Raw genomic sequence first — 25,230 nt, forward strand, 5'->3', positions numbered from 1 at the left:
GGAGGTACTGAAGAATTTCTTGAGAGTCCTTCATGGTGGATTCATAGCTAATTAATACTTCAAAATTAAAAATAAACATAAAAACTATGAAATATTATAGTATGAGGTGACAAAATGGCGAACGATTTGGCCAAAATAACGCACCATTGCCCATGGTTTTTAAATAGTTTTAGTTGAAATGTAAAAAACTAGTGTATCCGATACAAAAACATGCTACAGAAACTAGTCTAGTGTATTTAAAACTGATATTAATAAAATGAGGTTTTATACATTACCTACATATAAAATAGCTAATAACTAGCGCCTCAGGTTTCTGTTGCTATGCAATTTGTAATATTAACATCCTTACAAATAAATATGGTATAAAGTTTAACTTGGGAATAAACTGAATATTCAAAATTTGTACTAATAGTCACTTATACTCAGTTTATCCCTAAGTTTAACTTTATAGCGCGTTTAATTGTTTTTTTTTTTAATTCATGTCATAACTACATATAAATAATTTCGCCAAACTGCCAAAAACGGTTTATTGGCAAAAGATCACATCCTTAATCTATCTGGTACACTATACTTTACTAAATACAATATGCTAAATTATTTCTTGTAAAACAAACAAAATAACCAATGAAAAAATTAAATGTCAGCTAGTTTGAAATCTTATAAGGATATAAAACCTCATTCAATTAATAGTCTTGTGAGATTTGGTATTGTAATAATTATTAATTATTTAAGAATATGGAGGTTTCATTGTGCAAATGTCGGCCATTGGCTGTGATATAGTGTGTCTAAGCACAGACTTATTGACTATAATAATCATATGAATTGACTTAGATTAGAGCTAAATTTAACAACTTAATTTAATGGATGTTTGCTGTGGAATTTTACCAATGGGACTATCGAACGGGAAATTGCTTAAACCCAGTTTAATTGCCACATTTGGGTATAATAGTGAAAGCGGTCCCTTAGTGGAGATTTGTAACATTTTCAACTCAATGTGACAGAAAGTGGCAAACCTTGACATTTTCATTTTCTTCAAATATAGTAATGTCAAATATTATCGAAGGAAATGTGGTCTAAAAATGTTGAAAACAGTATATAACATATTTACAGTTGTATGTAAAATTTAAGAGTTTAAGACATAATCCATTTTAATTTTAATCCTTAAAAGCCGGATTTTAAAAATCAAATTACAAAATGTACAAGTGTACCCTTTACTGTGTTTTTCACTAATGGGGAAATAGTAAAAAAATCAAAACAAATTTTTAATATTTTATCGTAATATGCTCCTTTTTGTATTCTAACTTGATGATTATCAGACAACAGTAATATGTAAACAAGGGCGGACCCAGCTTTGGCAACAGACGGGGGGTTACATAGTCATGGTCAAGTCAAGAACTTGACCCCCTCCCCTCCTGGATCCGCCGTTGTATGTAAACAGCCTAATCTATACTATTATAATAAAGCGTAAACACAAACTTCTTTGTTGCCTAAGATGTCAGCAATCACAGCATATTTTCGAATAACTCTTTTTTTAATAAAAAGCCCTACACTTACGTCCCGCTTTAGGCTATATATTTTCACGCCGTTCAACTTAGGGGTAAACATTTTGGATAAAAACCCTAATGTGGGAAAGAGACCATAAGTTACTGCCAACATAAAGGTAGCAAGATTTCTAAGGTTTGTCATGTTATGTCATTTTGACATTTGCAATTGATAATTTGACAAATGTAAAGAATAAAATATTTTTTTTATTTTTCCATGCGGATGAAGCCGCATAGGAACAGCTAATATTAAAATAAAATCGATTATAGCCCAATACGATTTATAACACCAGTATCAAAATTTCAGGTATTTCATTAAGAAAATATTCTTTTAAGGAAAAAGGAATGTTTGAGGCCGCATTTGCTTGAAACTCCAACATTGAAAGGCTTGTAATAAGATATAAATGCTCTCATTGTCGAGTTTAAGTATCCATCATTGCATATATTTAGCATAACATCACCGATATAAAAGTATCATAGTTTAAGCAGTATTAACGCCTTAATAGGATCAAATGTTATTAGTGACGTATTTAATTTTTTGTTACTTCTGCCTACCTCATGGTGTGTGAACAAAGTTATTCAGTTTGTGAGTAAAATAGGAAATTGGTGTAGTTTTCATATATCTTGGATGCTCTAAACTCTATCAGCCTTAAACGCGGTTAAGTTTAACTTCGGAATAAACTGAGTATAAGCAATATTTGTACCAATATATGGTTATTTATTATACCGCGTTTATTTGTAAGGCTGTATATGATTTGCTCTGAACACTTTAGGTAACTCTAGTGTGTCTTGAGCAGCCAAGATATTTGAAATGTGTAGTGGAGAAGCATTTAGATTTAATTGTAAGAATGTCGCTCAGTAATAGATGTCTACCAGGTATATTGTCATTACCTTTAAGATATGTGATATGTCTATTACTTGCTGCTTGTTTAAAACATATGGAATTAAACAAAAGCCTATAATATGGTTCAGTGAAACTCCGGTCCAAATCGGCCCAGCAGTTTGGGAGATTACCCGGAACAAACACGGCTTGCGGACAGACAGACAAAAAATTTGAAATGTGATTTTCGTAATCAGCAACGCAAATAGCATAATTTTCACGAAATATGGATTTTTTTCTTTTGATATTACATTTGTATGGATTTCAATAAGAAAATAATTCTACTAATCAAGTATAGTTACACATTGTATCCAAAAATAATCATTTTTTAAATTTGTAAAATAAAGATGCAATATCGATATCAGAGAACTGGCCAATGAACTTTTAATAACAAGATGGTTTTACAAGTGATGAAAAAACAACGCAAATGTACAGCAAAGAGGTAAAAAATTAATGAAATTTCTTTATGAAGGTCGTAATATGATGTCAACAAGACTTTTTGTATTAAAATATTGGATATCGTTTTGAGATCTTTGGCTCTAACATATTACGATTTTATTTATCCGGAAATTATTCAAAACGGTTTACTTGCAATTCTCAAAAAAACGACAGTAGTATTGAAACTAATTCACACCTTTCACAAGAGTAAAAAAATCTTTTTCTAAAGGTGGAGTTACCTATGGAGGGCATTCAACCATTTTTTTTACACTAATAATTATTTCACTGGTCATAAGAACATACCTTGTGGCGTCTTAATGCATTATAATTATGGTGACCATTTACATTTGATTTAAAGAGACTTTTCCCATATTAAAGAACTTCTTTATAACATGCGTCCGAGTTTTACATCACTATGTGGTCTATTTTTTTACCCTAATTTCTATTTGTTACATACTATTATATAGCTTTTATATTAATTTATAAATTATTTTGTATAATATTCTTAAAATTTAAAAATGGTCACCCTATTGGAGTAGGAACCGGTTACAGCAGGTATGTTTTTTATCTCGTCAAGATTAAAAGCTTTGGTCACGTGTCAGCGAACTGAGACGAAATATCCACATACTTGTAATCTTGATATTTATTATGTATCGATAATAATGTAGGCTTTAATAACCTATAAAAAATATTCTCTCTTTTGTCAAAGTGATGGCAATACGCCTCATTAAGTGCAGTTTTTGGCTCTTTGCTATGTTCAAGAGATCGATTTAAAATGTATAACACTATTTTACCATCTTCGGGGGTCGAGATAAATGGACCCTTGTCGGAGGTCTAAGAACACTCGGTGCGTCATTTTCTCGATATCAACCAATTACTGAAACGACATTTAAATATGTAACAGCGTCGTAAATAAGGATCACGCTTAAGCTACAAAATCCACTAAAATTTACACAGCTGTTAGATTGTAAGGTTGTTAAGATTCGTTTCAGTATACAGCCCGTATATAATTTTCTATAAAAAAAACATGGTGTGGTTTTGAGTATTCATAATGAAAACAGTCACCTTTTGTTAAATAAATAGCAGAGTAATAGACATAACACAACTTATGTCTAAGTATATGTAATGTATATAACATAATTATGTGTATTGTAGTTTTTGTACTGATTCGTATAATTTATGAAATTGCTAGCTAATTATGTAGTCATAAAACGATTAGGTAAATGCGTTAGGTTACACATAATGTCTTCTCAATTATATGCTGTATTGTGAAATGTTTCGTAAGTAATTAACTAAACAATTAAATGAATATATACATAGATATATAATCTATAGATAATGTTTGGTATTCGTTTGATGTTTAATGTCGAGTAAATTTTGTATTGTAGATGGCAACACTGAGGGAAAAGGTCTCGAGGCGTTTTTGCCTTTGGATTAGATATCTATAGGTGGTGTATCTATGTGTAAAATTTAGTGTTATTAGACTAATGAAATATGCAGTTTCTTCTTACAATTTAAAAGTTCTAATATCCATTAAAAATTAACAATTTCGTTAAACATTTACAGTAATATATTCTAGAAAAAAATTACAATTTATACTGAAATTCTATCATACAAAAAAGTTTTATTTTTGACAGAATTCAACTTAATTTTGAGATTTTTGTTTCGAAGGACGTTTTTAATTTTTTTTTAATCTCTTGTATTAATTTTGACCAATGATGAATCGAAAAAATTGGTTTTAAAGTGCTATTGGTCATTGTTAAAGTTCTAACTGAAAGACATTATTAAATAAAAGTAATTTATTTTAGGGTTTTGTAAGAATACAAATATTTTATTTGTATCAAAAATTGTAATTATTTTGTCATTGTAATCGATGATAATCAAAATTTTTGTTTAAATTGATTAAAATTTTTCTTTGCTCAAATGTATATTGTATATAGGATGTTTGGATATTTAATTTGCAACATAAATTTAGTTTTTTAAAACTTGTTTGTGTATAATATTAATTTAATGCTTATAAATAAGTCTGGAAAACTATCAACAATGACTACATTATGTTAGAAACGTAGGATTGCCCAGACTCTTGCTAGGAAAAATTTTAAATAAAGTGTTTGAGCGATGGACAAATCTGATATACTACAGTAGAACCTTGATAACTCAAACCCCGGTAACTTAAAAACCTCTGTAACTTCAAAAAATAATATGTTCCCTTCCCATCAGAGCCCAAAACCTCTACAACATAGACCCTTGATAACTTAAAACCTCTATAACTTAAAATATTATGTGTTTCACTTGGACTTTAACTTATAGAGGTCCCACTGTATTCAAATGTTTTTGCTCTTAAGTTAACAAAAAACAGATCTAAAAAACTTGCTCCTTCAAAGTTTTCATCAAATCCCTTGAGTTATATTTATTGGGACTATAGTCTGGAGTGCTCTTAAGTTTTGCTTAGAGCATCCGCACACCTGAAACTAGACTATCGCACAACTGTTTAGTTACGCTTTGATTTCTATGATCTTATATGGAATTGCGAACACTATTCGAATTTTAGTTGTGCAAACAGTTTAATTGGCTGCGAAACAATCGCACAACAGTCGTGCGATAGTTTAATCATAAGTGTGCGCCTAAATAACACAAATATCAAAGATATCAGACGGTGTGTTAACGTTGCCGTTATTAAGCTATTTGGCTTGAAATAATAATTATTAATAAAGCTATCCAATACACTGCCAAATATAATGTGTCAGACTGATTGCATTATTATTATTAATAGTAACATTGTTTCATTTTATGTGCCTATATTTAAGTATTGTATAAAATAGTAAATTTATGTTCTGACAGTTTTAACACGATTGTCTATGGTTTCAAAATGGCCGCCATCTGATTTGACAAAAGTATTGACAGTATCGAATTTATGTGAATTACATTGCGACAATTGTCACGATATTATAAATACAGAAACCTCCAAATTATGATTATTTTCATTTATATATATGCTTAAATATAACAACGCACATATATCCGTGTAAAATTTACTCCGGTTGTGTATATATTGTTGCTTTATTAAGGTCACCAGATTGCTGTAATATAAAAAGCGAATATATATAAAAAACGATTTAAATCGATTAACCAAATTTTAAAGTAGAATTTATGTATTCTAGAATTTGCATTATTCCAATACACTTCCGAAAGTAAACAATAGCTTCCGAATAGTGTTAAAAAATATATTCTATATATTAATTACAAATTGTCTTATATTTACTTATACAGATAAACCTTACAAATAGTTGATAATTATTCCCTGAATTACAAACCAGTGTTACTCAAACAATAAAAAAAAAACAGCTATTACTATTTAAATAATATTCCGGATAAAATATGACAAAGATAAATTGTTTTTTTAATGTCAGTTAGAGTTTTGTAGACACTGGTTCAGTCTGTTTCAGACTTACTCTTTGATATAATTTTATAAAGGTAGGAACACACTACTGTATTTTTTTTATAGAATATATCGGCTTTATACATTACATTAAGAATATTTAGACGCCTCAAGATATAAAATTAATGTTTTTTTTTGTACCAAAATGTATGCAAGCAGCATGCTTTTAACGCTCTTTTACATAGTGTGTTCCTACCTTTATATGTTGTTTGTAATGAATTAGTTATTGAAGACATTAAACGTAAAAGGGCTCAGTATAACCTAATATGCTTCCTAAAGTGCTAAGTTATTACCGTAATATAGTTTTATACATTATAAGTGACTCCGATCTTTGTTAGTGCAATGTAAATATAATTCTTATTTATGTTAAAGTCGATAGTCGAGTGCTTGTAGCAGATATCACCAATGTTTTTAATAAGTATTTTGTAGCGGTTTTAATTTACACTATCTGCATATATGACTTTTTGATAGAAATTGTAGTTGTTTCGGTAGGGAAAACACCAAATATTTCGAGTGAAAGCTTAGGCGATATTGTGAATTAGATATTAAGGGATTATATAAATGTCGCCATATTAAAAGGCATATAGGTCATGTCATCTCAAGTCTACGATACAATAGTTCCTTTATCATGTGTCATTTAATCATACGAATAACTAAAGTAATAAAGGATATTTCATTTTATTGTATAAATAATTTACTGAATAATTATTTGCTATCTCCAATATGATTTTTGAATAAACGTTTACGTACAGGTATATTTTGTTTCATTATCTATCTACTAGCTTTCGTCCGCGTGATATTAAAAAAAAAACAAAAGAGAGTAGTATATATGTTCTTCCAGACTATCTTCTACATCTATACCAAATTTCATCGAAATCCATTCAGCCGTTTAGGCTACAAACTCTAACAAACAGCTATCCGTCCATCTAAACTTTCACATTTATAATATTAGTATGATAGAACAATTTTCCTACCAAAAGGACGACAAGAAAATAACGACACCAAATACCCGCATCTTACCATATACCCGTTTAATACACGCTTATCTTAACAATCTTTCATCTCAATCATCCCCCAAACCTATCTCTTAACCTTATCTATCCTCTAGTTATGCCAGTTTTTAATCATGCCTTTCATAAAATCTGTCCATCTCTTTCTAGTCATACCTCTACTGGTGTTCCTCAGCACTCATTAGGAAAGGGACGAGAAATAATTTAAATAAGTGATTTACTTAGAATAGTAGATATCATCTAAATATCAACTTCTCACGATTCAATTGACATTGTACAAGCTAATTTAAACGTAATAACGAAAACATCTCAACTAATATAAAGTATAACCTAATTATCACAAAATAAACAAGAGTCGCTTGAGACACAGAACAAATAGAAATTGTAATTAAAACAAAGAGATGGTTTGAGAAATGTTGAACGACGCAAAGAATACAGCCAGTTGGTGAACGAACGCAGTACAGCGCATACCGTGCGAGGCTCCCGCGCTTTTCCAACGCTTCCCGCCAAATTAAATAAAACCACAAAATATACTAAAGTGTAGCTATTTTAAATGATCTAGTGTTAACATGATTGTGATAAATTAATTGGATTTTTAAACTGTTTTGTTAAAATTAAATTAAATTAATATTCAAAATGACTGCCGGATCGGAAGAACATGAACCTCTGATTTCTTCTTCTGTGGATAATCAGCGGGTTACGTATAATAATTCGCCTCAGGTGAGTAATTTGTATTATTATTTAAGGAATCTTTTTACATATATTAGCTTTTACTGCTACACTACTTTTTTTTTCAATCATTCATTGGTTTTGTTATCTATTTTGTTTGACTTGCATAAATTTATGCATTTCATAGTTTATATTGAGAGTTCCCAGTTTATTCAAGAGGAGTATATTTCTATGTAATATTTTAAACAGGTTTCCATAGATGTGAACAGATAATTGTTAACTTGATTTTATACGAATTAGAATTGCAAATTACGTATATTGCTCGACTCGATCTATAATATTTTATTATACTCGATAATTTTCAAGCATTATTTCAAGGATGTTTTAATAAGTTATTTTTATTTCCAATCGTGGTCGTCGAATAAAGCCATTTGTCATATATTAATAGTATAATAAAATAATTAACTATTCTGTGGAATTAATTTTGTAATCAAATTAGATATTATACAACGTTTACTAAAAAACATTACATAATTATTATTGTTTTAAGAAAATCATTCTTTTAGTTACTTAACTCAAGCTTATGAAAAGATATAGGTAAAAAATTGTTACTTTTCATACATTAAGTTTTTACTAGCGTTTGCCCTGACTTCGCTCCGGCAATTAAATAATAACCTATGCGAAAGATAAACTCAAAACATTGTCGATATTTTAATATCAACTAGCTTTACTTCTCTATATCTATACTAACATTATAAAGAGGAAAGATTTGTATTGTTGGATTTTTGTATGTATTGAAATAACTTAAAAACTGGGCTGATGTCAAAAATTCTTTCACCATTAAAAAGCTACGTTATCAGTGTATAACATAGGTCGTTTATTATTGTTTTTTAATTTCACGCGAAATCTCAAGCAACAAGCTAGTTTGAAATAAACAAACTAGCTTTATTCATTATTTTATAATGGTAAAGATAAATGGCAATTAAGGTACTTAGATTTGTATACGTGTACATTTGTTTTAAGAACATAAAAAGCTTTTAATTTTAAATACATTTCTGTATTTGGTAAACTTGGTTTAAAGGACATTTGTGTAAAGTAGATATCACTATATATTTAACTGGTTGTTAATATTTCACAACATGTAAAAGTAACTAACAAGCTTATTTGTAACCACAAGGTTGGGACCGGAACAACGTCGCAACGAAATAATAATTATTATAAAACAAGTTTAAACTCACGGAAAATTTTCCATTTATTCTATTTTAGTCGTCTGCTATACATGGCTGATGAATACAAGTGACTATAACTAATTAAAACTAGCTTTCGCCCGCGTCTTCGTACGCGTGGATTTAAAAAATAAACGAAAGTGAGTAGCCTATGTGTTTTTCCAGACTATGTTTACATCTACACCAAATTTCATCTAAATCCGTTCAGCTGTTTAGGCTACAAACTCTAACAAACATCCATCCATACATCTAAACTTTCACATTTATAATGATAGTATGAAGTATGATTGAGTTAGTAATTAGTTACTATTGTGTATAATAATTAAGTAAAGAGCGATAACTGTAGATTTAGTATGTTAACCTACACTAAGAGTGTCCTAAGGGACAGGGTTTCTAACTGTGTATAAGAATTAAGGTAGAATCTTGGCATACAACCACTTGATACATTGTAAGAAAACGGCTTACAACGTCCCACGTTGTTGCGGAATGTTGAATATTTACATGAAGATAAGATGTTTTCGTAAGATCTTTCTAGTTAGATGTTATTTACATTTACTACAGTAATCGTTTCGAACCTAATTTCAGTTTCACTGTGTTCTAAAACAACGCTACCAAACCCGAACACACACACTTAAGTTTGTCACTAAATACCGTTAAAAATATACCAAAGTCACGTTTTTTTCATTTCAAAGTTGCCTATAAATAATCCAAAATTCCTACTGATGATTTACTCACATGGAAAACTTATGTCTTAATAATTTGGCCATCTTCAAAATAGGTCGAGAACGTTTCTCGGTTAAATTGATTCAAATAGTTCTGGTTTAGATATTTTAATATAATCATTTCAAGTCAGTGGCCCGACCGTGAATAGGACCGAACTCACGGAACGAGTTTTTTTTATTACCGAAGCTCTAATACTCAGAAATAAGATCGCTTTAAAGTTTTAGTGGGTGAAAAATTAATACTGAATGAATACGTCTATTTTATAAACTATTTTAATGACAGGTTAACTCATAATGTATTTACAAAACTTAATTAAAAATGTCGTTAAAAAATCATAATGCCTAATGACATCGTTTTTAAATTAAAAGTACCAATCAGTACCTTTTAAAGTAGTTAAAAGAATTGAAAAAAACAAAAGTAGCCTATGTGTTCCAGACTATCCTCTACATCCTTAAAAATTTCATCGAAATCCGTTCAGCCCTTTAGGCTACAAACTCTAACAAACATCCATCCATCTAAACTTTCGCATTTATAATATTATTATTATTAAAAAATACATGTTTTCATCTATTGTAAGTTTTGTTTCCTTTATATTTATTAGTTTGACTACAATAAAAACATAACAATCGGTCCAAGGTATACATTTAGCAAGTCAAACGGCGATGGTTCACATTAAATGGACCAGTCTCATCATTGCCTATTCATCGTAATAGTGAATTTCCTGTTGCCTAATACCGATTGTGACGTCTTTAGATTTAAAGTGCACGTAAATCGTTCTTATTTTACTCTTCTCTTATAAATTAACGGTTGCTAGACTTCCTCCTTGAAAAAATAAAAACATATATGTTAGGGATCACGTAAGTTTCTAATCAAACTAATATTATAAATGGGAACTTTTAGATTGATGGATCGATGTTTGTTAGAGTTTGGAGCCAAAACGGATGAACGGATTTCGATGAAATTTGGTGTAAATGGATAGTCTGGGAGAACACATAGGCTAATCACTTTTGTTTTTTTTTTAATTCTACGAGAACAGAATCCTGGGCTAAAGCTTTTGAAAATCGAGCCAGTATATTTTAACTCAATCCAATACACAAGATGCATTTTTTTCTTCTTTATAATATTCGTATTTATTCCACTAAAATTGAATTTTATTCTGAATTAGTTTATTTTTATTCTTTGAAATGCTATAATGAAAATAACTTGCCAAATATTCTATTTAATCGAAACAATAAATACTATTTTTAGATTTAGGGCACAACCCTTCTCGTCCAAAATACATTTGACCAAAATCAAAAGGTGTCCAGTAGATAAGAAACGTGTATGTCGTCTTTAATTAACTTTGTTTTTTTATATATCGTTAACAGCAACCTACACAGTGACTTACGCCGGACCTAATGGAATTTTTTTTATGGTTCACGAAGATATACGAAATACTGATACAGTTGCTAAGCTATTTAGCGGTTTTTATGCAAATCTAGCAAAACAAATATCATAAAAATATACCAGTTTGTGTTCCGTATAAAAAATAGATGAATAAAATATCAAGATTAACACAAGATCAGTTTATTTCAATAATCTATTCAATTAATAGTTTTAAGATTAAAAAAATACCCAACCAGTTTCAAGATTCCACATATTGAAATAAGCAACTGCTCAAATAAATTTACAATTGAGTTTTTTATTGTTTTTTAAGTAAATAAAATTACTATCTCATTATCGATCGATAATAAAGATGCATTTTTTTTATTCTTTATTTCCAAAATATACATACATAAGACACAAGTCATACCCGCCAAACCACTTACGTGGTTTATAGGCATCGCATCTTTTTTTTATTTATTTTTTAACAACATTTATATTTAAATTAAGAAAAAATGAAATAAGAACATTTATCTTAACAGTAATAAGAAATTTCTTAGTCTTCTCTTCAGGGAGGCCCTTCTGATTGGTGTTGATACGAAGTCTGTTTACGGAACCCTCCCTAATTTCTTAACTCATCACTAAAGTTATTGAATTAGTATGCAGCTTTATATAGTGGAATATTAAAATATGTAAATAAGCAATGCTAAACGTAAAAATATCGTGGGAAATATTCCCCGTCACAATATGAACGCCCCACGAAACTAAATACTGATATTTTAAAATTTTCTGCGGTTGCACACTCAATTGTCACCTTAGGTTTTACAGTTGACTTCGATAACCTAATCGATTTTGTACAATTTTTGCTTATTGAAGATTTTTTAATACATTCCATTTAAAATAAACTGATCTACGGATCTCAATAGCAATATTTGGTCAACCTGGCCTATCGATTTGTCCAATTTTGAATTTCGCATGAAAAGTCGAATTTTATCTCCGACTAGCTGTTCCCGTGCGACTTCATCCGCATGAAATTATAAAAACTTTATTTTGTTGTTTACATTTGTCAAATTATCAATAGCAAATGTCAAAATGACATAACATGACAAAACCTCGACAATCTTGCTTCCTTGATGTTTGCAGCAACTTATGGTTTCTGTCCCACATTAGGGATTTTATCCAAAATATTTACCCCTTAAATTTAATGGTTTGAAAACATACAGCCTAAAGCGTGACGTAAGTGTAGAGCTTTTTTTATTAAAAAAAAAAGAAGTGTTCAAAAATATGTTGTAATTGCTGACATCTTAGGCAACAAAGTAGTGTGTGTTTACGCTTTATTATAATAGTATAGTTTAAGATTTGATTTTTCTATTGAATATAAATGCAGGCAATAATTACTTTAAACTTCATAACATTGTAATACTGTTAAGGTTAAATAGAACGAGGTCGTAAATAGTTTTACAATAGACATTAAAGTATTTGGACGGCTTCCGAAACCCGCCGCAGTACAGATTATATCTATTAGGTCCACGGTCCGACGGAGTTTCGTCGGCTGGTGATATGCGATATGTGCGGTACGCCGGTCACTACCCACTACCGATCATTAATACCCCGGCTATTACCTAATACCGGCAGATACTAACCTAATATCGGTTCGGCGACCTCGAAATACTCCTGCGGTTTTGTATCGAATTTATGTCAAGTCCTAAAAACTAAGTCTTAGAAAGTCTCTTAAACTGGACTAATTGTTGCTCGCGACTTTGCTGTGCGTATTAAAAATAATCTGGTAATAAAATATGTAGCTGTCCAATAGTATATTAATTTATAAATCGGTCCAATAGTAACGTAGCAATTTCGAGTTAATGGAAATAATAACTGTAATGTAAGAAATAAAAATACATCTAAATGTATTTTTATTTCTTACGTAGCGCAGAAATAATCATTTAAGGACACTATCTTACCAATATTTAAAACGTAAACGGGAAAATGACTAATTAATTAGAAAGCTGATAACTAATAATTGTAAAACAATCTAAAATTTTTTTAATCAAAACCAAATATAATGAAGCTAATTTAAAAAACTTTAGCACTGACAGACGCGTACCTTTTCCGGAGAAGCCTAAGTAAAGGATCCGGTTTCAGTTAATGTGATTTTGCCGGCATTCTTTGACCCGCGGGGGGCGATAGTTCAACATAAATAATTATGCTATACCTCACTTTTTAGCATTCAAACTTCACTACATAAATTCAATCGCTGCCCACTGTCTTTCCCTGTGTATGCGTAGATCTTTAAAACTCACCATCATCTTTCTCCTTATCCTACTTCCGTAAGGTCAGCACAACAGGTTTATCGTTCTCCACATAACTCTATCATATATCATCTCAGTCTGATCTGATCCCTTCTTGATAATGTCACATTTTACGCAATCCATCTATCTTTTTCTAGGTCTACCTCTACGGATGTACCCTTCCACACTTATAACTAACGTTCTCCTTGTAACATGCGATTCGTCCCTTCTCATAAGCCATACCATGCTAAACTTTTACTCCTTACCTTTTTCTACTACTGGAGCTACTCTCAAACTTCCTCTAATATACTCATTTCGGAATGGATAAGATATATGCTTTGTTTTCGATCTTTTCTATGCAACGGATTTGAATGCAGTTTCTAAATAGCCAAAGTGATTTAAAAGGTTTACATACATAATAAGAAATAATGATTATTTAGAGGTATCTAATATCGTAAACAATTACACTCTCGTATTAGTCGTGGGCCCGTGCGAACCAGGAGCGAATGGCTAGTTCTTTATAGCAATGCAATAGTAGTTAACTATATTAAAATAATGTGGAATTAGAGTAGAATATAAAAAGAATTAAGTTTTATGTTGTGAGTTTCTTTGCGAAATACAAAATCATATGGCCATCTTCTTTCTTCTTCTTGAGAGAGATTGTTATATCTATGCTTTGACAGTGAAAATCAAGGTATCATTATACAACAAATATCAATATTTCTTATTACTATATTTAAAATAATGTTTTTTGCAAATGTAAGTTATGAAAATACATAAAATTATTAAAAAAATCCACGACAATAACGAAATCAGTAATTTTAGTTGCACGTTTTTATCTAAGATTTTTATTGTTGGCGAATGATAAACTGCATTTATGTCTAAAGTAAATGATACATGAGTAAAAAAACTTTTAAGACATTTTTGGATAACTACTAACTTATCTCTCACGACCTCTCTTTTATGTAAATTCAGTCAACTAAGTTCTATCCAAAAATAGTATGATGGTAAGCGTCGATTTCCACTGTAGACGATATCAACTTTCCAATGAACACATATTGTATTGTCATCTCTTTCATTCTGTTTGAAAAATCTGAGATAGCTATTCCTTATGCACAGATATTTCGATAAAATAAAGTTTTTACAATGTAATGAATGTGGATGGCTACAAAGGAAAAGGAAGACCGAAGAAAGTATGGATGGATTGTGTGAAAGAGGATATGCTAAAGAAAGGAGTGGATTCAGATATGACGGCTGATAGAGATGTATGGAAGAGCAGCATATACTGTACCGACCCTCCGTAAGGGATAAGGGCAAGTGGATGATGAAAGTTTTAACAATGTCGATTTACTTTTTTTTGATTCAAATCAAAATCTTAAAGAATAGACAAACTAAACACTAAAAATTCCTTGTAAATATGTTTGTCGCATAACTGTATCTGTCACAATTTTAACAAAATAACGAAAATCCTTTAAATATTAACATGGGCAATATGTTTAAAACCACACTGTCTGTAATTATTTACTAAAAGTAAATTTTCAATAGAAACGAAGAATGATACCTTTATCATTAAAACAAATAAACCTTGAGGTAGAAAGCGTAGCAATCATACTTCATACTAATAATACTCGTACTAATATTATAAATGTGAAAGTTTAGATGGATGGATGGATGTTTGTTAGAGTTTGTAGCCTAAACGGCTGAACGGATTACAATAAAATTTGACATAGATGTAGAGGATAGTCTGGAAGAACACATACGCTACTCAGTTTTTTTTTTAAATCTTACACGAACGAAATCGCCGGCGAAAGCTTGTAATATTATAAATGTAAAAGTTTAGATGGATGAATGGATGTTTGTTAGACTTTGTAGCCTAAACAGCTGAACGGATTTCGATGAAATTTGATATGGAGGTAGAGGATAGTTTGGAAGAACACATAGGCTACACACTTTTGTTTTATTTTATTCCACATGGACGGAGTCGCAGGCGAATTCTAGATAATTAATTAACTATGATAATGATGGTTTTATGTAAATTTGTGGAGGTCATATCCCCGAGTAAAAAAGTTGGTAGATAAGTGGACATGATAAATTATACTATAAGACCCTTCTTATATTAACTTAAAAATATTTTATTTAATTGTTTTGATTGTACTTTTAATAAGAATAACACGTTACCGTAATGATTTTCTATGTGTGAAAATACGTATTTTTTGTTATGATAAAAAAAATTTAAATGAATTTTAACATATGAATGATACCATAACAAATTAAAAAAAAAAACGTAGCTTAAATAAAGCACTAGGAAACTGTATTCAAAACTAATGAATGAATCAAAGCCTTTAAAATATTCATAAAATCTATAAATAGGCAATCTTTTTTCGAAAAATGCAAACGACCAGGTTTTATTTTGTCGTGCTATAAATATAATTACAGTTTTTTTGTTTTTATCGTTTGAGGAAAGATGAATTCATTACTTTTTTGAAGTTGTGGGAAAAATAGTAGAATGTTACTTTTTAAAAACATAAATATGTCGCGATTGGTCCGCCCAAATTTTCTTCGAAATTACATCTTACTAACATTACAAATGCGAATGTTTAGATAAATGGATGGATGTTTGTTAGAGTTTGTAGCCTAAACGGCTGAACCGATTTCGAGGAAATTTGGTACAGATGTAGAGGATGGTATGAAATTACACATAGGCTACTCACTTTTGATTTTTTTAAATCCCACGAGAACGGAGTCGCGGGCGAAAGCTAGTTGATAATAATATTATGTTCTGGTACTTCAAGATCTTTTGAACTAAGAACGGACGCTAAGAACTTCGTCAATAATTACGTATCAAATTGTTCATAGGATGGTAACACACCGAGTGGTTCACCGAGAACGAGCGGCGGAGAGGTTACACTGGCAATACCTCAGGCTCGCAACTACGGCGCCATCGGTGGCACGGAGAAGGTTACCTACACCTGGGCAGATGTCAACGCCTTCGCCACAGAGTCTAGATCTAGAGATAAAAAGTTTTGGAACTTCTGGAAGCCATCATCTGATAGAATGTTCCAGCAACGAAAACAATTATTAAGAAGCGGTAAGTTCTTTCTTCGTAAGTAGTAATTACAATTAAGAGCGGGCGCTCATCTTTGACTAAACTATCGTCCAACTGTTGAGCGATTGTTGTCTACTGTTTCGCAGCCAATTCAACTGTTTAGTTACTATATAGTAGTGCGATAGTATAGTTTCAGGTATGCGGACGGTCTATATGTATGTCAAAACAATTTTAACAAGAGGTTTTTAATAAGTGGCGACCGCAATGCGGTTATTTGCGGTTGTAGACTCATGTATGTAACATGAAACTGCTTTAAAAAATAATGTCTTCGTCAATAGATGAATTCTGAATTAAGAAATGAAATTGATCGCTTACGTCATCAATGTAAAGAACTTGTTTTTTTCTATCATGTAGTAAATGGCGCGGCTTACCCCGGAGAGTTGCTGGCTATCATGGGGTCATCGGGCGCTGGTAAGACGACGCTTCTCAACACGCTGACATTTAGGACGCCCAGCGGCGTTGTGTCCAGCGGTACTAGAGCCCTCAACGGCCAGCCTGCGACACCCGAGGCATTGACCGCTCTGTCAGCATACGTACAACAGCAGGATCTGTTTATTGGAACACTGACAGTGCGAGAGCATCTCATCTTCCAGGTAATAATATAATAGGTTTTTATTGCCGTTACTCATACAATGACCAGAGTATAGTAGTCTATCTCTTTTGTTCTCCTTGTAAATCTTGAAATAGTGATGTTTTTGTGTGTGTTTGTGCCGACAGTAAATGATGTAAATCATTAATTTGTTGATTTATGTCTCGATTGTCACGTGTCAGGCTTTAAAACTCTGGCGGTCTCACGTCGTCCTTTCACTTGTACTTACATACGTTCTGTAATAAGTTTAATTGGCTCATTAAAATTCTTGTTAATGAAGTCTGAAAGGATTTTAAAGTCCGGAAGATGTAGTATGTATAATGTAAATTGATTTCAACATTAGTTAAGAGTAAGGTCAGCTAATTTTTAAACCGCAAAGAACAGATTAGCGGCCAATGAAAATTAAATATTTTATATGGCATCATGTGCAAGTAAATTTGCATTAGAAATAGAATAATAGTTACAAATCTATTCTAAAACTCAAATCAAATGTAGTCAAGTCCTGCCAACGGCCAACCGGTCAGAGGACCTTGACTTTAAGACATATTTAGGAATCTGGCTTGTCTATGTTCAAAGCATCGTAACTAATCAAGTTTTTCATTCGATTAGATAAAAATCTTTCTTATGTCCAGTTTCGTATTTGAATAATATGATATCCTAATATTCAGAAGGAATTAATTTAATACGTGAAAAGAAAAGAAGCTGGTCAAAAAGGTTTTGATATTTTATTGTTTTCTTTATTATTACTATTTGTACTAAAACTAATGTAACATTATACATTTTGTGTAGGTGTGAAAAAGGGTACTTCAACACATAATATATGCTTATCTAAACACCGTAAACATTACTTATGGCCAACGAACCAACGACATCAGTCGATTGTGGGTCTGAAATGACGTGGTTGTCAATTAAGTTTCTTATAAATTCCAATTCAATTTGCATTTAATATATGGATAGCTGGCATTCCACAACGTTGCGTTTCTCCCGGAATTTCCTGCTCCGCCAAACCGCCTTGCGGATTGGTCAGTCTAAAAACTAAAAATCAGTGGTATGTAATTGTTTTATGTCGTATTTTTCCCTTTTCTCATAAAAGTAGAAATAAAACATCCCATGCTGTAATTTATACAGTTAAAAGTTCAAGTGAGGGTATTTTACAAGACAGGTTTGTTGAAACCGCGATAAGAACCATCGAAATTGGGTCCGGATTCGACTTTTTATTGGATTTGTTTTATGCACGATCCCGGCTATTCCGGTTTTTTAAAAACGGATGCTTCGTTATTTTTGATGGGCACAAGTTTCACGAGTATGTAGTTATAACTAAAGTGTTTTTACGGTGATTATTAAAAACATGATTAGTTGATAATATTTAGTAGGATTTCAAAGCTTAAATTCAAGATTACTAAAAGAGTTAGTGACCTCTTGTGGCAGTGGCCAAAGTATAAAACTTGTCAACTTTTTCAAAATAAATTTTGAGTTGTTCGTTTTTGAAGTTGTAAACTGGCATGTAAATTATTAATGAAATTGATTATGTGACCAAAACTAGGCTCCTCAGTTTACAAGCGATATGAAATAACATCTTATTACCATTTGGATTAATATTTCACACAAGACAGTGTATCAAATAACAATAAATGTATATCTTCCAATAAATATTTAGTTACCAATATGTGACTAACATAACCTGAAAAAGATTACCTAAAGTGTATGATTTTGTGAATGAATGTGAAATTGAATTGAAGAATGAACGATTCAATATTTAACAAAGAATGAATCTTACTATACTATAATACTTACTATATCATACTAATATTATAAATGCGAAAGTTTAGATGAATGGTTGAATGTTTGTTAGAGTTTGTAGCCTAAACGACTGCACGGATTTGGATGAAATTTGGTACAGCCTAGAAGAACACATAGACTACTCACTTATGTTTTTTTAATTCCATGCGGAGTCGCGGGTAAAAGCTAGTAGATTATATTAGTAATACACTTACCTTTAAATATATTATTATTTTTAAGATCTAAACATTTCCATATTTGGAATTCATCAACTAGCTTTTTTTTAATTTCCTAAAATTTATAAAAATCAGTTAATTTATTTTAATCATAACTTATCAGTTGCTTCATGGTTATAGATAATTTAGTATGTTAAAGATAATTTTAATATTTTTAACCTTTTCATAGCGTAAAGTAAAAAACGAGTTTCTAGGCTTATTAAAATTAAATGAGAAACGTGTACCTATTATTTACGTCCATGACAAATTGCATAGTAAACACATACTAAGAAATAATTAAACAATTATTTGCAACGAACACGCAAGTACTATTATATTTTTACTATAGTGTTAAAACAGGTTAGGCCAACTTGGGACGCACACACCTTTGAGTAAACCTTTAACTGTGGTAGTGCCCGCTGTAACATCTTAGCACTGCAGGGCCGGCACGCCCGGTGTAATACCACGACCACATAGAAGACAGGCGTGAAATGCCGGAGGCCTAATTTAACTCCCATTCTCTTTACCACCCTTTTTTTATAAGGAGAGGATGGGAAGGGGAAGTGGATTTGACGGAGGAGGAGATCCATAGGAAGGGGAAATACCCTCTTTATGTGCGTCTCCTCTTGTCTGTTAAGGGTAGGCAACGCATCTGCAATTGTGAATGTCTTTGGGCAGCGGTTGCTTCGCCATTTTGGCGGATTCAGGTGGCCGCTTGCTCGTTTCCCACCTTATGTTATAAAAAAAAAACTACCGCACAACAGTTTAGTCTCGCTTTGATTCCTATGAGTATATAAGGATGGGCACACACGACTCGATTTGTAGCTAGCCTAACATATTTATACACACACTTTTTTGTTGCCTAAGATGTCAGCAATTACAGCATATTTTTGAATAATTATTTTTTTATTGAAAAGCCCTACACTTACGTCACGTTTTAGGCTATATATTTTAACGCCATTAAACTTAGGGGTAAATATTTTGGGTAAAAACCCTAATGTAGGAAATAGACCATAAGATGCCAACATCAAGGGAGCAAGGTTGTCATCATGTCATGTCATGTCATTTTAACATTTGCAATTAAGAATTTGAAAAATGTAATAAAATTTTCATAATTTTATGCGCATGAATTCGCACGGGAACAGCTAGTCTTTTATATAAAGTTAATTTCGATTTTTTGCATGATATAATACCAGTTACGATAAAATCAATTTAGGCCAAGTATTTAAATATTTACATGTGTAGTTACATTTTGGGTGCAAAATACATTTTTCGAGACATTCGAAACAAAAACGAAAGTGGTTTTTATTGCGACTTTCAATTTTTTTTATCGAAACTTATGTAATGTGCTGTAATGCGAATTTTCCAAAACAAAATTTGCATTTAAATAACATTTTTTACCAACATATGTACTGAATATGCATATACTCGTATCAATAAAGAATACAGTAATCTGCCATGTGCCATAACTCGGGAACCATGATAATCTAAACTAATGTTATAAAGAGGAAAGATTTGTATTTTTGTATGTATTGAAAAACTCAAAAACTACTGGGCCAATTTCAAAAATTATTTTACCATTAGAAAGATATTTTATCTTTGTGTAACATAGGCTGTGTTTTTTTTATTCACGCGGGCGGAATCGTGAGCAACAGCTAGTTGAGGTATAAATTAATTATGTGAACACAAAATGTATTACAACACAGCTATTTGTAACAGGCTTTGGTGCGTATGGACCGGCACATTCCTTACGCGCAGAGGATGAGAAGGGTCCAAGAGGTGATTCAAGAGGTTAGTAACGTCTAATTTGTATTTTCACCAACTTTAGTATTATAATAATATAAAAAAACTTAAGTATGGCTATAAGATTTTGTGTAACCTTTCAAAGTGGTATTGAGAGCATAATTTTGTTATAGAGTGTTTAAAGCAGATTTATCTCCCCAGTTGGCGCTGTCAAAATGCCAGAACACTGTCATAGGCATCCATGGTCGTCTGAAGGGTATATCTGGCGGGGAGATGAAGCGGCTCTCCTTCGCTAGTGAGGTTCTCACAGACCCACCGCTCATGTTCTGCGACGAGCCCACATCGGGACTGGATTCCTTTATGGCTCAAAATGTTATTCAGGTTTGTACTTAATCACACAGATAATGTGCTAAATTGCTTACTTACTTAGAAATCAGTACAAAAGTAAGAAGTTCTAAGCCTATTAAATTCCATAGAACTCGAAATATCGTCATAACGTCAAATTTCATAATAGAATTAATTATTATGTAATGCTATAAAAAAATTAAATAAAAAGCTGTACCTACAGTTTTTAAAAAAAAACTTGCCTAGTTTTCTAATTTATATAATTTTTTACTATAGGTATTGAGTGGTCTAGCAAAGAAAGGCAAGACAGTTGTATGTACGATACATCAGCCGTCTTCCGAGCTGTACGCCATGTTTGACAAGTTGCTGATCATGGCTGACGGCAGAGTTGCCTTCCTCGGCTCACCGGACCAGGCTACCGAGTTCTTCAAAGAGTAAGTACACAGAGTAAATAATGTAGATGATAATGACGAAAGATTAGGTAGAATTAGATCAAAATTAAGTAATGAAATACATTCATTGTCTTATTTTCTGTAGCCTAGGGGCAGCGTGTCCAGCAAACTACAACCCAGCAGACCACTACATCCAACTCCTGGCTGGTATACCAGGCCGAGAGGAGACGACGAAACACACCATTGACACTGTCTGCACATCTTTCGCCAAATCAGAAATCGGCTGCAAGATCGCATATGAAGCCGAAAACGCCATGTTTCACGAGGTAAAAATAAACGAACATTTGTTTGCGAAACATCCGTGTACGTAACATTGATATAATAGGTAGGCGTGACTGAATAATAGGTTGAATAATTGAATTTGAACGAGGGATTATAAAATATACGATTGCGGTAATTTCAAGGAACGCCTTGACCGACTGTCTCTCAAGGTCAAATATCATTTACTTAGCCCTTCATTTAAAGAAATCAACTTTCGACGAAGAGACTTTGAGACGTCGCTAGAATGTAAAAGAACAAGAGTTATGTAAAAGAGGGAGACGCACAAAAAGAGGATGTTTCCTCTTCCTATGCGTCTCCTTCTCCGTCAAATCTAAGTTCCCTTTCCATCCTATTTTATGAGAAAAAGGGTGGGAAGGAAAAGGGACTAAAGTTGGATCCCCGGCACCACACTCATCAGACTTTCCTCGGAATTGCTTCCACTTCATGCCTGTCTTCTGTGTGGTCGTGGTATTGCTGTGGGCGACCCAACCCTACAGTGCGAAAATAAAGCGGGCTCTATCACTGCTATGCACTGTTTGTTTAGCGCAAGATCTCGGGCGGCTGGGCGGACGCACCGTGGTCTAGCGTGGCTGCGCTGCGCGCGCGGCGCTCCCCGTACAAGGCGAGCTGGTGCGCGCAGTTCCGCGCCGTGCTGTGGCGCTCCTGGCTCTCCGTCACCAAGGAGCCGATGCTCATCAAAGTCCGCTTCCTACAGACTATTGTAAGTATTCAGACACAAGATCAGTCATTTTCTTACAAACTAAAGACTTTGAGCAATACTAACACTAGTTAATTTTACTTTAAGGCCTTCATTATTACCTTTTAGATGTAGTGGAATTGCATTTAATACATTAATTTTCAGATGGTATCAATTCTCATCGGAGTGATATACTTCGGGCAGCACTTGGACCAGGACGGTGTCATGAACATCAACGGAGCCATCTTCATGTTCCTCACCAACATGACCTTCCAGAACATCTTCGCTGTCATTAACGTAAGCTATGACGTCACATTACACGCCAGTCATATGTTTTTGATCTTATCTACGCAGCAGTTTATTGTTAAGTAAACATTTATTCGTATTTTATACATCCTAAATGCATTTTAAAAGACAAATTAAAACGTGTTTGGATTCCTGCTTTGAATTTAAAATAAAATGACAATGAATTACAAAAGACCTCTGCCATACTTTAAAATAGAAATTTAAATTATAAATTCGACCTTGCGAGAGCACCATTTATCTTACTAATATTATTTATGCGCAAGTGTAGATGGATGGATGTTAGAGTTTGTAACCTTAACGGCTAAACGGATTTCTATGAAATTTGGCATATACGTAGAAGTCTAGAAGAACACATAGGCTGACTGTTTTTTTTTTAATTCCACGCGGACAGAGTCGAAGACGAAAGCTAGTTAATATTAACAATAAAACATTGACGTCATAGGTGTTCTGTTCGGAGCTGCCAATCTTCATCCGGGAGCATCACTCGGGCATGTACCGAGCGGATGTGTACTTCCTCTCGAAGACGCTGGCGGAGGCGCCCGTGTTCGCCACCATACCGCTCGTCTTCACCACCATCGCCTACTACATGATCGGCCTCAACCCAGCCCCGGAGAGGTTCTTCATCGCTTCAGGGTTGGCAGCTTTGATCACCAATGTCGCCACGTCTTTCGGTGAGTTCCTTAAACTTGTACCGTTAGAGCGCGTACATCTGTGACTAAACTATCGCACAACTGTTTAGTCTTATGGAGGTGCGTACACTACTCGATTTTTAGTTGTGCGACTAAACAGTTGGGGCTGTGAAACAATCGACAATCGCACAACAGTTGTGCAATAGTTTAGTCAAAGATGCGCCCGCTCTTAAGCACCACTATATTTAGGGTCGGCACAATCGGGTTTCGATCTTCAAAGCATTCAATCATTTGACATTTCAGTCATGTCCTTGTTAACCTTACGTTACGCTTAGACTTAATTCGTTTTGGTACATTTGATATTTCTATAGCTGTAATGAAGAATTCAGAGAGATTCACTCTCAATTTGAATTACAATTTTAACGAACTTACAAGTAATCAATAGTCTTCAACAACTGCTGATTAAAAAGCCGCTGAACAACATTCCATTTATCGTGTCACTGTGGACATCTTATCTAATGTCGCATTAATGAATGGTCACTGTTATTTTAAACGGTCACATTAAAAATGAATTACTCCTTAAAAAACTTGACAAATCACAATTACCATTAAAAAGAAATTTCTTAAGATTACGCAATATATATAAAAAAAAAAAAAAACCAATACTCGTTATACATTAATGGATGATTGATATATATTTTCATCATACTAATATTATAAATGCGAAAGTTTAGATGAAATTTGGCAAAGACGTAGAGGATAGTCTGGAAGAACACAGGCTACTCAGTTTTTTTTTAATTTCACGAGGACGGAGTCGCGGGCGAAAGCTAGTTAAATTATAAAACAAAAAGGTTGTATCATCTTAATGTTTAATTAAAAAAAATTAAAACGAAAAACTACGCCTTAAAAGCTTTGAGTTAAATTTTATAAGATAGTTCATAGGAAGCTTCTTACAACCTCAAGGCCTCGCGTATCTCGTATCTGAAGTATAAGTATGTCGTTATTTTGTAACCAAAAAGTTACGCAACAAGCTGTAGGTCGAGTTAGAGGCCCTTCTCGGAAGCGAAGGCTAGGTCGATTAAGTAATTATACTTAAGTATCAATGATTTTTGTGTAAAATCACTTTTACGTTAAAACTGTGTGGCAACAAATTTAAATGCGTAAAAAGGGACCAGACGTGAACTCTTGAATTTAATTAAAATTATTTCAAATTGAGAAGAATTCATTCATACACTTAATATAACCTTAGAATACTAAAAAAATGTGCTGAAATATGAAATTGTCATAACTAGAGAAAAATGCAAGAAAATCGAGTTCCTTCTATCCGTTAAGCCTCGTAATCTGATTTGCTTGTTTCCTTCTTTTCCATTTGTATTGTGTTTTGTGTCACGCTGATCATGCAGTACTGTCGGAAACAGTAGAAAGTCAAATGTTGCTAAAAACCTTAAGCGAGCGTTCGCACGGACGCGAAAACGCTAGGCGGTAACTATGTGTCAAAATAGAACGTATGGGATTGTATGAAGCTGTTCATA

At 32.6% G+C, this 25,230-nt stretch overlaps 1 protein-coding gene and 1 long non-coding RNA gene across 2 annotated transcripts in view; both read left to right on the forward strand.

Moving 5' to 3' along the window:
• Positions 1 to 1,735: 1,735 nt before the first annotated feature.
• Positions 1,736 to 6,897, forward strand: LOC106105149. The gene is made up of 3 exons (XR_001225720.1): positions 1,736 to 2,507; positions 3,859 to 3,861; positions 6,886 to 6,897. It is a non-coding gene; the product is annotated as an uncharacterized LOC106105149 (long non-coding RNA).
• Positions 6,898 to 7,705: 808 nt separating this feature from the next.
• LOC106104330 (protein white) overlaps positions 7,706 to 25,230 on the forward strand; it is a 21,931-nt gene continuing 4,406 nt past the window's right edge. Inside the window, exons 1-10 of the mRNA XM_013284353.1 lie at positions 7,706 to 8,028; positions 16,433 to 16,664; positions 17,037 to 17,275; positions 20,985 to 21,056; positions 21,210 to 21,389; positions 21,630 to 21,787; positions 21,891 to 22,071; positions 22,611 to 22,787; positions 22,929 to 23,060; positions 23,512 to 23,740. Coding sequence (XP_013139807.1) covers positions 7,945 to 8,028; positions 16,433 to 16,664; positions 17,037 to 17,275; positions 20,985 to 21,056; positions 21,210 to 21,389; positions 21,630 to 21,787; positions 21,891 to 22,071; positions 22,611 to 22,787; positions 22,929 to 23,060; positions 23,512 to 23,740 — 1,684 coding nt within the window. The 5' untranslated portion in view covers positions 7,706 to 7,944. The remainder of the gene's footprint in view (positions 8,029 to 16,432; positions 16,665 to 17,036; positions 17,276 to 20,984; positions 21,057 to 21,209; positions 21,390 to 21,629; positions 21,788 to 21,890; positions 22,072 to 22,610; positions 22,788 to 22,928; positions 23,061 to 23,511; positions 23,741 to 25,230) is intronic.

Source organism: Papilio polytes, unplaced genomic scaffold (genome assembly GCF_000836215.1).
Source record: "Papilio polytes unplaced genomic scaffold, Ppol_1.0 DF824270.1, whole genome shotgun sequence".
Taxonomy (NCBI): Eukaryota; Metazoa; Arthropoda; class Insecta; order Lepidoptera; family Papilionidae; genus Papilio; species Papilio polytes.